The 17,096-nt window shown below is 46.3% G+C and overlaps 2 protein-coding genes across 4 annotated transcripts in view; one reads left to right on the top strand and one right to left on the bottom strand.

Annotated features, from left to right (window-relative positions):
- EFL1 (elongation factor like GTPase 1) overlaps positions 1-5,286 on the bottom strand; it is a 68,247-nt gene extending 62,961 nt beyond the window's left edge. The window contains exons 1-4 of the mRNA XM_039858269.1: positions 5,159-5,286; positions 4,396-4,499; positions 3,470-3,537; positions 1,653-1,737 (exon numbers count right to left, since the gene is read on the bottom strand). Coding sequence (XP_039714203.1) covers positions 1,653-1,737; positions 3,470-3,537; positions 4,396-4,486 — 244 coding nt within the window. The 5' untranslated portion in view covers positions 4,487-4,499; positions 5,159-5,286. The remainder of the gene's footprint in view (positions 1-1,652; positions 1,738-3,469; positions 3,538-4,395; positions 4,500-5,158) is intronic.
- A 3-nt stretch (positions 5,287-5,289) lies between these two features.
- On the top strand, positions 5,290-15,814 carry SAXO2 (stabilizer of axonemal microtubules 2). Of its 3 annotated transcripts, none has more exons than XM_039858273.1 (4): positions 5,290-5,447; positions 7,858-8,037; positions 11,242-11,444; positions 13,412-15,814. In XM_039858273.1, the coding sequence occupies exons 1-4, from the start codon at positions 5,410-5,412 to the stop codon at positions 14,353-14,355; spliced, it is 1,365 nt and encodes a 454-aa protein (XP_039714207.1). In that variant the 5' UTR covers positions 5,290-5,409; the 3' UTR covers positions 14,356-15,814. The 3 variants fall into 3 exon arrangements, with proteins under 3 accessions (XP_039714207.1, XP_039714209.1, XP_039714208.1); XM_039858275.1 differs by lacking the exon at positions 5,290-5,447 and adding an exon at positions 9,459-9,560 and having other exon boundaries at positions 7,907-8,037; XM_039858274.1 differs by lacking the exon at positions 5,290-5,447 and adding an exon at positions 9,459-9,723 and having other exon boundaries at positions 7,907-8,037.
- The last annotated feature ends 1,282 nt before the right edge of the window (positions 15,815-17,096 follow it).

The raw sequence follows: 17,096 nt of genomic DNA, 5'->3' as shown, positions 1-17,096 counted from the left end.
GATTGTCAGTTGTGCAGTATATAATACTGTTCCTCGAGCACTCCAGAACAAGAAAGCATCTAAGAAATTACTGTAAAGCTAAAGGAGGTGAAGGCTCAGTCAGCAGCTGCCATTCTAACTTAGGCTGTCATTCCAACCCTCATTAATGAGCTACTGATTCCAAACAGCATCTACATAAAACGATCAAAGACTTCATTATTCTATCAGTTACCACTTATCGAGGCCTACTGTGAGCCAAGCACTGTGCTAAATACTTTTAATGTGCCAATCACATTACTGAGTCCCTGCAATGACCCTATTAGATAAATTATTACTATACTCATTTGACAGATTAGCAAGTTGAGACTACAAGAAGCCAATAACAAAGAGGGAAAGCTGTATAAGGGGGCCAAAACAGGAAATAACAACTTGAAAAGACACAGAGCAGTTGGCCAAATTCTTCCCTACAACTTCTCAAAGAGCAGGCATGAATCTGCTCAATCGAAATGCAGGTTCAATTCTGTAAAAATCTGAGTATTACTATGTGCCAAGCCGTGCTCTGTGCTCTTTCACACACGTTATCTCCTTCAATCCTCGCAACAGAAGAATGAAGCTCACAGCAGGGTGACCACTCACACTGATCTGTCTTGCTTTAGCGCTGGAAGTCCCACACCCCACTAACCCTAAGTCAGTGCCAGGCAAACCAGAACAACTGGCCACCCCAGGGTACAGAGACTTTACATTAAAACATGAGTAAGTACACCACGCAGAAAAACAGTAATTCGGTAGATTTCTACGCTCACTCCTCCATTTACTGCTAATTTGATATAATTCTCTTATAAATGCAAAATAATTATTTGAACGCTCAAACACCTGCATATATACTTTATGTCTGCTCCTCCTCTTGGCCCAGTGTTTCTCACCTTCTGTGGGCTCCAGAACTACCACAGGGATGATCATAATAACATGGCTCGTTTAAGGGATTTTCCCCATTGTAATTTTTATGACTTGAGGATGTGACCTGTGCCCTAGGTCATACTGGTAACGATAAAGCCACCACCGCCACCAAGGACAGAGTTCAGATCTGTGGACTGCCTGTGTGTGCCTGGATTGTTTTAAGTGTATTATATACATTATCTAATGCCTACTCACAGCAACCATCTGCAGTATTTACTACCATTAGCCCGATTTTACAGAGCAGGACATCAGGGCACAGAAGTACCTTTCTCAGAGACATTCCAGCTAGAACCCGATTCTGAGGTAAACTGTCTAAGATCAAATAATTCAAAATGGTAGAGAGGAAGTTCAAACCCATCTAATTCCAAAGACATACCTTTAACCACTACAGTTAAGATGGCATGAATTTCATCTCACAAGCCAAGAGGCCACTGGCAGTGAACTTCTGAACACTAGTTTAAGGGGTTCCAAAGTGCATAGGTGGGAGGCGGGGGGAGCAGGTGTGAACTGCCAGTTGTTCTGCCCACAGGTCAGCCACACGTCCCCAGCTGCAACCACGTCTGGATAGCCTGACTGACAACAGATCATTTGGAGAAGCCAGACTGCTATTTGTGGAACACGAAGCCAAGAAACTAAGGCATGCATTTAAGGCAGGAAAAGAAACAAGAACATGCAAGATTCAAAATTGTTCTTCTTTAAAACACAAGTTGGTTTACCTTTTGCATAAAGCAGTGAAATGGCACTAGATTTCATAGTGATACCTCGGACCTGTTCATCTTCTCTGCTATCCATGTACCGTAACTGCAAAAATGCAAAGTATGCACCCTTAATTCCCAATGAATTAAAATGTAACATTAAAATAAACTGATTTGGACTTTTGTTTTAAATACTCACATTATAAACTAAAAAATGATTCACATTTTTCTAAAGGGGGAGGCACTGGAGAGGGAAGTTGTCATGGGGAAGAGAACATAGACAAATTGAAAGACATTACCACTTTCTAAATCTATTCAAGCATGCATATCCTCTCCAGAGAGCTGCTCATTCAAATTTCAGCCATGATTGATTGGGTAGTCCATGAACAATTCACAGAAGGTAATAACAGGGGGAATCCTTCTTCATCAAGAACACCCACTGTTTTCCTATTCACAGGCTTTCTGACAAAAGTCTGAGCAGAGATTCAAACAGAAGGTCTCTCTAGAGGCAAGAGAAGCCTTCACTCCCTTTCCCAAATTAGCAGATTTTAAATACACTCTCAAAAACAGAACTGTAGGGTACAAGATATTTCTAACATTACCACTTAGCTTTGGCTTTCACAAAGCGTTAATGCCAACAGACAAGGACCTGCATCTTTTTCCAGGCTTTGCACTGACAGTGGCTTCACTTAACTGGAAAACCTAGCTCCTCAAACCGAAGCACCTCACTAACCTCCCTCCTCCCTCTGCAGAATGCTCTGCCTTACTTCTCCCTGCCATCAAACCTACATTTACTCATTTCCTTCATTCGAGAGCCTTAAGGATAATTTATTGACATGGGATGGCCACATTTATTCATCCTACACTAATTCCTTAATTGTCAGAAAGGCTTCCATTTCCATAGCTCTGGCAAAACCAGACTTCTAAAAGCTACCGATGGCTTCTGGCCAAACACAATAATCTTTTCCAATCCTCACTCTTCTTGATTTGTGTGGTATTAAGCATAGTTAACAACCCTTTGTACACACATGTGCTCACATGCATATGTGAAATTTCCAGGAGTCTAAAATCTCCTGGCTTCCTTCCTATCTCTCCTTAGATCCCACTGCTGGCTCCCCCTTCACTTCTCCAACCTCCCAGAAAGGCATTCTGCTATTCTTCTATACACGTTTCTTCTTTCAGTCACCTATGTGTTTTTTCATTCAATTTTGCTTCTCCATGTCCTCTCTCTGTCCCCAGTCACCTGATAGTGCTGATTATGTCCTGAATTCATCGAGGGAAGGAATATCTCTATTTCTCTCCTGCAAGTAAATTATCCAAGGCTTTTTAAAGCACAGCTAGAAACAAAAACCTCAACTTCATTTCCTATAAGACACGATTTTCGTCGTGCCCCTCAGGCTTCAGAAGCCTTCCTGTGGTACGCAGGCTAGCCTTCGAGGTCTCCCATGAGCTGGCAGAGCCTCTCTATCTGCGTGTTCTATCCCAGCAGTCTCTTGACATAAGCCCCTCTCAAACCAAGCACAACTCACAAATTAGCCCTGTCCCCCTTTATCCATATTATTTCCCCCTAACGGTTTCTCTACCTTCTCACCCAAGTCACTCACCTGGGGAGAATCTTTTCCTCTCTGAAAATTTCCACAATTGTGCCAGGATATCATCTGACTACTTACACTTATATTAGTATCAGGTAAAATGGATTGGCAGCTTCTTAGATGCATGAACTATGCTTTACACTTTTTTTTTTTGGCTTTCTAAGAACACAACAAATCGTTCATCACATTGTAGATAGCTAACACCTACTGAAATGTAACAAGTATTTACCATATACAACAACATACCTTGCCTGCCAGGCGGCTGGAGATGATTCCATTGCTAGATATGAGACAGTCAGCAAGAGTAGTTTTTCCTGTTAAAATAACAGCAGTAATTGAAATCTACCTCTTTTTTAAGGAGAAATGGATTTTATCTACAGATTTAACATCTAACCATAAAAGTTGGTTTAGCAACGGTCTCCTATTTACATATACTGAGTGAAGAATACATTAACAGGCATGTTAAAAAGTGCAATTAGACTTCTGAAGAGAACATCTGGAAGGACACAGATTCTAGCACTCTATAGTGCTGACCGTGCATCTCTAACTCCGTAATCCCATCAACCTCAACTCAAAAGTTGCAGAGCCACTTTTTTTTTTAGAGTGCAAAACTTTTTGGAATTGAAGCTAATTTACACAGAATAAAATGCAGTTAAGGGCTGACACAAAACCATGCCAATCAAAATATAGAACACCTGACAAACTTTCACTAAAGTTTGTAGTTACTAAAATCTGTCCTACAAGAATTTGACCAAGTTTATTCTAATTATGATTTTAACCATCTGATATGTGTAACAGTGACCTTGCCTCTAAACCTAAACCTTTGATAGCTCAGAAAGACAAAAGGATAGCACAGCAATAACTTAGTTCTTTGAAGGGTATACCAAGTAAAGCAAGACTACAGACAAAGCCATTTCAAAAATTCTTATTTTAATGAAATCTCAAGTTCTCACTTAAGAAAACGATGCAATTTTACAAGAATGCTAATCACTAGTTAGCTGTCTTTATTTTAAATGTTTAACAGCGAGCTGCTCTGACATCAAAATTTTAAAGGAAATAAGAGTTGCTTTTTAGCGAGCATCACTGTCAACTGCCCACAGCGTCACTCCACGGACACAGGTGGAGTCACACCTTTAATTACTTAAAATAAGCCACTTAAAAAGAATTCTTACCATGGTCTACATGAGCCAAAACACAGATATTCCTGATGTTAGCAGTGTTTTTCTGGAGTTGAATCATCTTATCCAAACTATTGAGCACCATGGCTGCTTATTCCCTGTAAATAAGAATTGCGATGTATTAGGAAGGGCACAAGGGCCGAAGGGCGGGGTTTGTTAAATGCCGGGAGCTGACAAGACTCTGCTAGGGAGCCGCGAACCGAGAACCCGGCGAACGTGTCCGGACGGGATCCGCCCGCCGGGCCCAAGTCCCAGGGGAGCGCCTGAGTCAACACCGTGTCACGGCCGGCCCCGAGGAGCTCGCTCAACCCTCGGGCGGGACGGGCGCGATGGGCCATGCAGCGCCAGGGATGGGGGCACGGACGAGCGCTCGGGCCACTTCTCCAGGGCTACGACCACAGGGAGGACGGGTGGCAGATGGGAGGGTGGCGTGGGGGGGACGCCGACGGCCCTCCCCTCCCCCCGCGGTCTCCCCCGAGTCTCCCCTTGCACCCCGCTCCCGCGCCTCCCCCGAGGTGACGTGCCCGGCTCGTTACCGCTCAGAGCCCGAGTAAAGTCGGGGCCCTGAGCTCCGCCATTCCCCGCCGAGAAGAAAACACCTCAGCCCCACGTTCGTTCCTTCGCCGCTCTCCGTGGGGTCCCGGGTCTGCACCCAGTGGCCGTTCCCAGCCCCGCTTGCCCCTGCCGACGGCGGCGCCCCGCTTCCCCACCCCGCTCAGAGCCGACCCACCGGGCCCCCGGCGCGGCCCGCACTCACCCGCCGGGACGCCGCACCCCGCCACACACCCGCTTCTGAGGCGCCCAGAACTCAGCCGGTCCGGAACGCCGGCGCGCGGGGCGGGGCCGTGGACGCATGACCTCTGACCCAGACGCGCGTGATGACGTCACCGGAAGCCGGCGCCGCGTCCGTCTCCTGGGAGCCCGCGTTGCCTGGACGACGGCGGCGCGCGGGACCCGGAGCTGCGGACGTTCGGAGGCGCCGCAGAGCGGACTCTGCGGACGGAGAGCATGAGGACCCGGTGCCTGTGTCAGATCTGCACCTGCGGGTGAGCCGCGGCCGGGGGCGGCGGGCGGAGCCCCGAAGGCCGCCCGGGGAGGACGGTGCCCACGTTTCTGCCGTGCAGACGCCCCGTCTCGCCGGGCGGGAGTAAATGAGCACCGGCGACCGGATTCAGACTGGCGAGTGGTGCGATCTGATCCGACTGGGAGCTGGGATGCTCTACGAATAAATTAAAAAAAAAAAAAAAGGAAGGAAAAGGAATAAGACAGAGAACGGTGTGCAAGCCCATGAGTTCCCAGCACGTGTTACGGTCCCTTCCATCTCCAGTTTTCCGTCCCAGCCCGACGGACAGCCTGTTCCCATTCGCACCCAGGAAGCGCCCCTGGGGGGCCGAGTGACGGAAAAGGCAGTAGTCTCCACCCTGAACCCCAGAATTGGCCTGTGAGCCCTGCCTGACAACCTCTCACCCCTACCTATAAACAGTCTTCTTCCTTAGCTTCTCTGTTGACCCAGGGATTAGATCGATACTTGCTAAAGAAATATGAATCTCTCAGTCGGTTTGTATTCGATCCCGTCCAAAGGAAAATCACTTGCATGTTGAAAGCATTCCCCCCTCCTAGTTTCACGATAAACGTTTCTTATAATAATTAGATGTAGATTAAACGATAAATTAACATTTGAGGTATGAATCTGAAAACTAATGTGCAAAAATTGATTAATTTTTTTCTATAACATATCCAACCCAAGTTCCTGTCCCGTCCAGCTGTCAGGAAATTCAGTCTTCATTATTCCAGAGGCTTAATTCCAGAGGCTTAGTGATCCAGGGAGCTGAGGCATTGCCAGTGTAGGGGTCTCCTCTGCACTTCGAGCATTGGGGGTGCTTCTTATGGAAACATCTCTTGCTGAAGCTCACGTGATCCCTTCAAGACCGGTGCCGCCCCCACTTTCAGGTTTATGTTGGAGGCACAGGTATTTGTGGCACAGCTGGGAGCCACTACTGTAGGGTTCCATTTAGCCAGCTCTTTTAGAATCTCATCTTTTACCACCTTCCTTTCTCTGGAGAAATCCATCTCTCTCCCCTCCTGTTCAGTCTAGGACATATCTTTCCCCTAGGGACCCTAAAAGACAAGTTACCTTTCATCAATCGTCTCTTTCATGGATTTTTTTAAAAGACAGGAAAATGTGTTGACTTCGCACAGCTTCTGTTCTCTGCCATCCAGCTTCCTCCAAGCAAACTGATTTCTCTTGCATTCTTCCTGGGGGCTCGTGAAGTCCAGATATCTCAGGGGGTCCCGATTCTCTACAGATTACTTTTCTTCGCCTTTCCCTGGGCTTGCGTTATCAGCCCTTAGCACATAGCCTGGGAGCCCCAAATGGTACCAGACCTGAGAAACTGAATTCGTATTTCAGAACTTGTGAGTTTTACTTTTTTTGTTTGCTTGGGTTTTTTGTTAACAGTTTTATCTCTTTTTTTTTTCCTGATTATAAATATACATGAGGCATAGTATAAAATTCAAGTAAGAAAATCTATAATACAGTGAAAAACCTTCATAATCCTATTCCCCACAGATTTCATATGTTAAGATTTCTACATTCGCACTCTTTGAGAGAGAAAGAGAGAAGCTACGATACATAATGTTCTACAGCCCGCTTTTTCACTGCTTACAATCTTCCATCTTCCAATAGCATTCATAAAGATCAACTTCATTCTCTTTAACAACTACACACTATTATTGTGCACTGGTCAGGGTTGTCAGTTATGGACAAGTTACTCTGGCTCGTTTAGGCATAAAAGAATCTATTAAAGAGTATATACAGCTCACAGAATTGTTGGAAAAACCAAAGAAACAGTTGTCAAACTAAGCTTTCAGGAACAATTCCCAAAAATCTCCCCTCAGTCCTGGGCTTTGCCAAGGGAGCCACTGCCCCTGCCACAATGGGGAAACTGCAGCAAAGCTGTAGGCTTCAGAGCCACTCATCACTGCCAAGGTCGAGAAGCTGCCAAGTCAGGAAGCCACCTTGCAAACCAGGACGCTGCCGAACCAGTGCTGGCTCCAAACTCTGTGCCTCTACCACAACCCATGCAAGCAAAATGGATGTGCCCTACCCCTCCCCCTAGTGCTCTCACGTGAGCACTAGGTGAAAAGAAATTGTGTGTAGAACCTGCCTGCAAGGGGCCCAGGAAATTCGCGTGTTAGCTTTTTGGTTTCCGTAGTATAATGAGACACCCTACATAGTTGTCAGAGCGAAGCCAGAGTTTTCACCACATAAGATAGACCATAATTTATTCATTGCTTTTGTGAACACCACTGCAGAGAAAACAGAGGGTTTGTGTTTTTTTAGCAAAGCTACTCTTCAACTGAGAGATTCTGAGTATATCGAAGGTCTCTGAAACGCAATTATCACGCATATGTTTTGGAAGGTGTAAATCTTTCAGTTTGTTTATGTTTGCACAGGCGACATCGTTGTCCACAGGGGACCACCAGGATTTATGAACATTCTGGCGTGTACTGCCCCACAACTGAGTATTTGGAAAAATATCCTACATATGGCAGTGTTCTTCCGGCTCAGAGTCTTAAACCCAAGCAAGAATTTCGAGGATACCGTGCTAAAATGGAAGGAATAACAACATTTAAGTAAATATTGAGAAACTTTTTGCTCTACTTACTTTTCTCCCAACTCTCTGGTCTTAATAAAGTTTTTTAACTCTTTAAACTGAACTCTTAGTGGATTTAAGTTGAACCAACCCAAGAAGCAAGAAACTAGTTGAGTCGCAATTTGAGAAAAACGAAGACGAGAAGTTAGAATGACAAAAAGTGAAAAGAAAAAAGATGCTAAGTTCTATTGATATATATATATACACACACACACATATATATATAAATTCAATAGAATATATTTGTGTGTGTACATATATATATATATATATATTTTTTTTTTTTTTTTTTTTAACCTAAGTCTCTTACACTTACCTGCTTCCCATGTTGCCAGGGCCTAGAGGAATGCCTAATTGTATCTGCACCCCCTCTGGTTTTTGCACCTCTGGTCTGCTTTCTCTACTTTAGCCTGCCAAGAGGGTCTTTTTAAAATGCAAACCTAATGCCGTGGCCTCCCCACCTAAAACACTCTGATGCTGTCCTACCGTATTTAATACACACCAAAAGCCTCGCCAAAATCCCTTCGCGATTTGGTCCTTACCTGCTTCTCTCGCTGATTCTCACCGCAATGCCCTTTGTCCTTTTGCGTGTATATCCCACGGGACGTTTTTCATTTCTCAACAGGTTTCTCTTTTCACAGACCCTGCCCAGATACTGTTTCACCCGTCTGAAATGTCCCCTCCTTCCTACCCTACTTAATGCCCTTCCAACCGGTAGGTCTTAACTCAGTCGTCACCGTGAAAAGCCTCTGACACCACCTCACCCAGTGTTCAGACCAGGTCAAAGCCCCTGATGTGAGCTCAAAGCATCTTTCCATTATTTATCATTAGGTGAGTTTCAGTGCTCCATGAAAGCAGGAACTATGTCTAGTCTTATCTTGGCATTCTGCTCCCAGAGTCCCAGGACAATGCCTACCAGCTCATGGTAGGCCCTAGGTATTTATTCAGTGGATAATAGATTAAAAAAAAAAAAAAAGTCTTCCTAAGCCTAAACTTTTCATATGGACTTAGCTTTTCTGATCTCTTTGTATCTTTGTCAACGCAATGGGTTAATTCTTTTCTTAATTCTGTTAACATGCACAAACATCCAAGGCCTTTTTAGGTATCAGGCGTAAAAAGATCAATGAATAGAGAGGTTCCTGCTTTCAAGGAACTCATACATCAGATTTCCATAATTTAGAGTTCAAAAAAAACTCTCTACCCAACTTTAATTTTTAGTGTTATCCATTTTCATTTCATTTCAGATAGAGCTCATCTGCTTACACAGCATAGACCATGGTCAGAGGCGGCAGGAACTCTGCCCTGAGAGAGAGTATGACTCTGGATATGTCAGATGTTTGGGGACATATCAGACGAATGAAAGTGCATGTACCCTTTATGACTTTTTTTTTTCCCCTTAAGAATTTTATAAGATTTTGAGCCAAACTGACAACAATTGCCGGGAAGCAAGATCTCAAATGCTGCTTCGCTACTTCTGTGTCGAAAGTCACGTTGGGTTTGGAGGTATACTTTCCTACACTTTGCCTGACTAGAGAAACCTGGACGTCTAAGCTTGCTCTCTGTCCTCTCCCTGGTCCTTCCACTCCCCATACGTGTTCTAGCCTGTTCCCCTCTAGCTGCTACTTGGGAAGAGCAAAGAACAACTCAGATGTCTTGAGAAGCAGAGGTATGTGACTTCTACAACTCTTCATCCCCTAAATAGTAGTTATTAAGCCTTTATTGTCAGGCACTGTGCTAGGCACCTGGGATACAGGCATGAGCAGAAACGGCCATGATCCCTGTGCTCACGGACGTTGCACCTAGTGAGGTGGCAATCAGAAACATCTCTCGAAGTAAGTATAAAGTTGCAGCCGTGATAAGATCTAAGGAGGATACGTACGAGGTAACTTGAGAGCCAGAGCAATTTATCAGGGACATGAGAAGAATGAACTAAAACAGGAAGGATAGGAAACAATGGGATTAAGCAGGTAAAGAAGTGCATTCCAGGCAAAGGGAGCCACGGGCAGCAGCAGCATGGGGAGAAGGACATTCTCAAAAGCCAGCAGTCATTGCGAGCCCTCCAGCCGCATCAGAGGAGCGAGGCTGCTGGACACCAGGCTGAAGAGGCTGACAGGTGGGCAATGGAGTCACAGCATGAAAAGGATAGGGATTCAGGGAGTTTTCGTTTTGTTTTCTGATGCTCACGGCATACACAGAACATGCGGCTTCAGCAAGGTTTAAGCCAATCATAAAATGATTGACACAGTTGATAGAGTCCAGAAAGGAAAAAAAGCAATTTTGAAGACTTGTGGTAATAATAGTAGTTGCTACCACAGTGTCCTTACTACATATCAAGCACTGGTGTGGGTGTGTGTGTGTGTGTCACTCCTTAAAACAACCCTATGAGATAGATGACATTATTGTCCTATTTCATATACAAGGAAACTGGGGCATAGACAGGGCACCTAAGATTCCACTCATGCGCCTACCAATGACCGAGCCGGGATTCGGACCTGGGCAAGTCCGTCTGGTCAGAGGCCGTGGTCTCTTCCTCGCCACCAGACCGCCTCGGCGTCTGCAGTCCCAGCTCCGTCACACAGCGTATAGCACCCAGCATAGCTGGGTTCCGGCGTGGCTCCTGGCCACGGCAAGGGCTTCCAGGGGACCCAAGAAGGGGTAGGACTCACATTCACACTCTGAGTGTGACTTCTGTCTGAAGGCCGGGGTTTGTTCTTGACGACGAGCTGGAAGACAGCGTGACTTCAGGAAGAGGGAAGCACGCCCGAGCAGGTGACCGGGGTCTTATGAGCAGGACGGACGAGGATTTTGACGAAGCGGACCTGGGGCACACACTTAAAACTTTTTTTATGTTCGTTAAATTTTTCACTTGAGGTTTCCTTCTGGGTTAGGAAAAAATTCAATTACTGGGGGACTTTATTTACGTAACATCCAGTTAACTAAGAATCCAGGGTAATGATGTTTTGAAACCAGGATTTTTGACACATTTATTTTCTTTGAGGTATTTAGTCACTGGATAGGACACAAGGGAATTCAGTTATGTCTTTCAAGTAGTTCATCAACTATCACCATTTGATTTTCTTCTTAAACTTTTCAAGTAAAAACAGCTTGAAAATTTCAATATGGCACTGAAATAATTAGAAACGAAAGAACCCGCGAGGCTATATTTCAACTTTATCTATTCCAGGTCAGATTATCGTCCTTATGAAATAACCCCACAGCCTCACCATGTACCGGAAAAATATAAACCGAAACAGGGGGACATGGACCTTGGCACTACCTACAAACGGGATTTTAATCCTCATAAAACGCAGCCTGTGGCAATCGTCCGACCTTTGGAGAGACGACGAGTTAAAAAAGGGAAGCTGGACACTGTCCCAACCTATAAAGGTAACTGGCTGTTTTAAACACGAAGGAGCCAAAAAACCAGAACTCACTTCCAGCTTTGACGTTCAACTTCAAATCATTCTTTTGGTGTGTTGCCAAACTGAGCCCTCACGGCTTAGGAAAAAAACTTTTTTCTCATTGGTCAAAATAGCACTGTATAATGCGGGGGAAGGGTGGCGGAAGACCAATTGCCTGATTGAATGTTAAGAGACCTGGATTCTTGTCCAAATCCAGCCACTTAGTTTTCTCAGTCTCAAAATATATAAAAAGAAAGGAAGCCATCGAATGAGCATTATGTCACATTTGTCACATCTGTGACATTGGTTAGCACTGTTCCTTTCCTTCCATCCCAGAATGAATTTAAACTCCACCAAGCGTACATACAGGAGTCTTTGAGAAGGTCAGATAAATAGCAACCTTCTTCAAAACCAACAAGCTATAGATTTTAACTCAACCCTGTCAATAATTACATTAAAGGAGAATGATCTAAGTATCACTTAAAACAGAGATTGTCGAGGTACATGAGGAAGAAGAACCAGTTCTGTCCGTCTGCACAAAACGTATGTTAAACACAAAGCTATAGACAGGCTAAAAGTAAAAGGATGGAAAAATGAATACCCTGTGAACTCTGGCTGAGAGAAAGGATTGTAGGGTTGACCATATTAACACCAGAAAATGTAGCCTTCAGGACAAGGACTATTACCAGGAATAAAGAGGGACATTGCCTAAGGATGGAGAGACCAGTTCGTGTTCCCATTCGCTCCCTCTCCCCTGGTTCATGAGAAGACCATGTTTGACCCAGCTCACCTTTTCCGGCCAGGCTGTCCCACAGGTCTGTGCTAGCCTTTAGATGGCCTGCTCCTGGCTCAGGTGTCCACTCTCACCCAAACGTCAGCAGCTTGAGGTGGGAGTCACCGTTTGGCCCCAAGACGGTCATCTTGGCAGAAACGTCTACGGATGAGGAATTTTTCTCTTCAAAGGCGAGGTATCCGCATGATAAGCCTTCGAGTCGTGGCCTTTCCAGTGAGCACTGCATGGACTTCAGTCTAGATGCTAATACTTTACCTTGCATAACTTCACAAGTTAATTTGTTGTTTAAAAATACGTATTTGGGGGTGAAGTGAATTCTATAGTACGTCTCAGCTTTCTGCCTTTCTCCCCTAGAAACTGAAAACCCAAATCACCCTCAGTTGAAACGTAAGCCCTTCGGTTCGCTCCATGGTGTAGGCAAGCGGCGAGCAGCAGACTTAAGGCACTGAACACCCCATCTCAGGCTGAGCGCGCTGCTCCCCTTCTGCACGGCACATAGCGTCCCTGACACCCACGAAAGCGCTCCGCCTGGGCCCCGTCCTCTAGGCAGGAATGCCTCGAGGTCATTTCCCGAGGAGGAGAGTTGAAGCCAGGGACCTTTCTGGGACAGGATATGTCACCCCGTGCCTTTGCTCAGGGGACCCTGCAACCTTCCTCTCAGATGCACGTTGGAGTTGACATTCTCTCCCCCGTGAAGAGTCTCTCTAAGAGCGAGGAGTAATCCCCACGTCACTTCTGCCCACATATCAAGGCCCACAGTTTCACAAGAAACCCTAAGTATTAGGGTTCACTTTAGCGTTTTACGAGTTACAGTGAATATCCCAACCAGTTCCTGGGGGCACGAGCATCATCTCCCAAACTCTGTCTCCACAAAAACAGCTTTTTGGGCTTTGGACTCTCGCCAGTCAGGGTCAGAGGTTCCACTCCCTCGTGGTGTAGTCAGGTGAATCTGGACGTGGAAAGTTCCACGTATTGAAGAGGGCAGATGGGAAGAGCAAGGTAGAGAGAAAAAAAACCCGTCTGACCGGCATCGGGAACTTCATACTTGATTATGTTCCAATTTCTAAAGGCAACGGATTTTTGGCAGTGAGAGAAGTCATGATTTTGAAAAGATGGTTGTTTTCTTTGGTATGTAAAATTGCTCTTTTCTCTCCCCCAAGATGATTATAGGGCTTGGGACGTTCCGAAAAGTGAACTGTATAAACCAGAACAAAGTTACTATCCCCCTACCGTGAAATTTGGAAATTCAACTACATTTCAGGATGACTTTGTTCCTCAGAAGATACAGCCGAGGCAAAGCTTCAAACCCAGCTCCGTGGTGGAACGTTCCCCAGTCCCTTTTCATGCCGACACAAGCCACCGCCTCGATTATGTGCCTCACCAGCTAGATTCCAAGTCCCCACGGCCCAAAGAAGTCTACAGGCCGGCCGAGCAGCCCTTCGACGACCTCACCACACACCGACGTGACTTCCAGGGTCTTGCTGGTGAAAGCACAAAGAGCTGCAGGCCCACCGACGCCGGGGTGACTCGCCACGCTCGGTTTGAAGGAAGCACTGAGTTCCGCGACAGCTTTCAGCCCTGGGAGATCCCACCGCCCAGGGCCCGGGAAGTGCATGCGCACATCCCCCCCACAGGGACCATGCAGCTGCACAGCACCAGCCACCTGGACTACGTTCCCTATCAGGCCAGACGTGTCGTCCCTGTCAGGCCCATTTCTCACCGAAGAATCAACCACCTTCCTTTCCAAGGGAAAAGCACCACGAAGGAAGATTTTCCGGCTTGGGAGAGTTGTCGTCCGGGGCTCATTAAAAAGCAACCACAGATCCCCAACCCATCTGGAAAATTCGATGGTCTGAGCACGTTCCGGTGCCACTACGTACCACATGCACTGATCCCCACGGAGAGCTGCAAGCCCTCACAGGCTCCTTTCCGGAGCACTGGCCCGCTGGACACCGTAACCACGTACGCTGCGGAGTTCGCGCCGAAGCAGCAGGAAGTCTGCCCGGCCAGCTATGCTTGCCCGCCGGGTCACGTCTTTGAAAACACAAATTCCCAAGGTCACAAATTCTTCCGTGAGATCGTGCCTGCAGCCAAGGCCTTCTAACCAGCACCTCGCGCTGGCTTTCCAAGGGCGAAACCAATTGCTTATAGAAGGAAAAAAAATTATGAGATCTAAAACAAATCGTGTTAAAATTTTTAATCAAGGAAATTGGAAAACTTGTTATAGGGGATCATGTTCTTCAAATCCATTTTGCATCGCTATGCTAACCAAGATGGCTCTTTAATGCGCATTTCTAGAAGCTGAATAGTGTACGTTCCCACTGGAACCCTTTTAATCTCCAACGTACCGTTCGGTAGCTTGCCTCCAACCTACCACCATTCATACCTGTGTGCATGACGATGGCCCCTGTACCGTGAGTCACGAACCAGTCGCCATTTACCAAGCGTGCTAGAGCCGTCTACGCAGCACCGAAAATGGCACAGGGACCCCTCCTCCAAGGAAGCAGCGATCTTTCCCTCAGCCTGCAAGGCCCCTGCAGTGGCCGCCGAGTTGGGTTTTGGGGGAAGGCGGCCACACAGCCCCTCACGTGCTCGAGCGGGGAACAGCCACTGCGCCGTGTGGCACAGAGAGGCTCCGCAGGCCGGGAATCCAGGGATCTGGGTCCAAGTTCCAGCGACATTGGTTTGTACTAGTGCCACCCCGGGCAGGTGACTCGTGTCGGGGTCTCAGCGTCTTCATCTGTACGAGGGTGTCCGCCCTGCCTACCTCGTGTACAGTGCGCCTCGCACATGAGCTCACGCGACACGTTCACCACCACCCAAAAGGTCAAAGTGCTAAACACATGTCAGGGACTGTCAAGAATTCACTTCCTACCTCTCGTCCCTGCTTTTCCCTTCTTCTAATCAAGGTATTCACCTACTCAGTGATCGCTTCTGTGGTTCAAGGGTTGCAAAAGAAACTGATTTGCTTCGAGCTTATGAGTAGGATGACTTCGGAGACGTCGTGCCCGATTAAGCGTCACCAGCACCTGTTACAGAGGATGGAGAACTGGGACTGGGGGGGAATCGCACATTTTGAACGACGTTCTTTCCAGACGGGAAATAATGAGTTGTTTTAGGAATGACTGAGGGCTCTGAAGAAACCTCCCAGGTGACCTCGGGTAACTGTGCACCTGATCGCCACGCCCAGAGTCACGATTCAGGAGCTCGGGGCCCAGGTGGGGGCATAACGATGCCCTCCTCATCCCCTCATCCCCATGAAAAAGAGAGAACAAACTGCATCTACGAGTGCTGAACCTTTCCTAATGAATTGTGTGCTGTTTTCCCTTTGATAAATGATTGCATCATGGGAGAACGTGATTTATCAAAAAGTTTAGTCTTTTGTACTTTTAGATTTGTTTCAAACTGTACACTGAATTGAGAATAAGTCCATTTAGATAACATATTTTTAATTATTCGAAAATAGTTTCTTTTTATTTACATTTGTATTTATCAGTGAAAATCATGTAGGATTTTATATGTCTATGCGACATTAATAAAGCATTGATAAAAGGAATGAATTTTCATGAAATCGTTTCTGTACCTAAATTTCTCCAGAAAATCGAGCTACTTAATAAAGTCTTATCTAGGTTAACCTGTACCTAATTAGACATTCTTACCTTTTTAACAGAAAATATTATTATATACGTAAGATAAAAAATTAAGGAATACTACAACACTGTCATCCTGGCCCATTTTCTGATGATCTGATGGGATTGGTCTCCTCTCTGGACAGAGGTCAGCCACAGTAAGACACCTATCGGGGTTTCCAGAGGTAGTTTGCCTTGAGCCGAGGACACACCAAAGAATAATGGTGTCTCCCTGAAATCTAACACTCAATAGGACAGGTGTGAACATAGAGATTGGAACAGTATACATGGGACATTTAGTCTAAGAGTTCAGGACAGGCTTCCTCAAGGCGGGGACAGCTGAGCTGAATCATGAAAGGCAAGCGGGGACAAGCAAAGTGGGGAGGTGAGCATGGCAAGAATACAGGTACAGACGGACCCATCTCTCTGCGCAAGCGTTAATGAGACTTCTAAGACGTGGAAGTGGAAAGCTAGTGACCGATTCACCATCTCCTTGGGTCTCCTTGAAACACACACACACACACACACACACACACACACACACACACACACACACACACACACACACACACACATTCCAACGGCACCTGAAACTAGGAATATCACTTAACGGCCTGCCAGACTCTAGAAGGAATTTCCACCAAGCCGGAGCTGGATGCGTCTGATGAGAAAAGGGGAACAATTCAGGGAGAGAAAGCAGCAGGACACTTCCACCCCGCCCCGCCTCATCCCCCAGACACCCACACATTCTCGCTTCGGAAAATAAGACCAGACTCAGAGATTAGAAAGACAGACTTTGTGGTTTATGAAAACTGCACCGACAGCTCGAAGAGGGAACCCCAACAGTGATGTGGGCTCTGGGTGACGATGACGTCAGTGTAGACCCACCGATGGTAACAGAGACGCCCTCTGGTGCAGGCTGGGGGCACAGAGCAACTCTCTATTTCCCATCCAATTCAGCTGTGAACCCAGAGCTGCTCTAAAAAGACCATCAGAAACAAAAATCGTACAGCAGGAAGAAAGGAGGGGAGCGCTCGCCAGTCACAGGTTGGGGATCCCACACCCCAGCTTCTCGGTACATCAGATTTGCAGACTCTTGTATAAAACCGATACCCAATGCCCATTCTGAGGTCCGCTGTGTGAGGAGCCTCGTAATCCAAGGGGTTCACGAGGGTGAACCTCGTAATCGTAGTTAGCAAACTTCAAAAGGGCTGTT

The sequence above is a fragment of the Pteropus medius genome, unplaced genomic scaffold (genome assembly GCF_902729225.1).
Source record: "Pteropus medius unplaced genomic scaffold, Ma_sr-lr_union100, whole genome shotgun sequence".
Lineage (NCBI taxonomy): Eukaryota > Metazoa > Chordata > Mammalia > Chiroptera > Pteropodidae > Pteropus > Pteropus medius.
The sequence above is the reverse complement of the archived record's forward strand: the minus strand, read 5'-3'. Positions and strand labels throughout refer to the sequence as shown.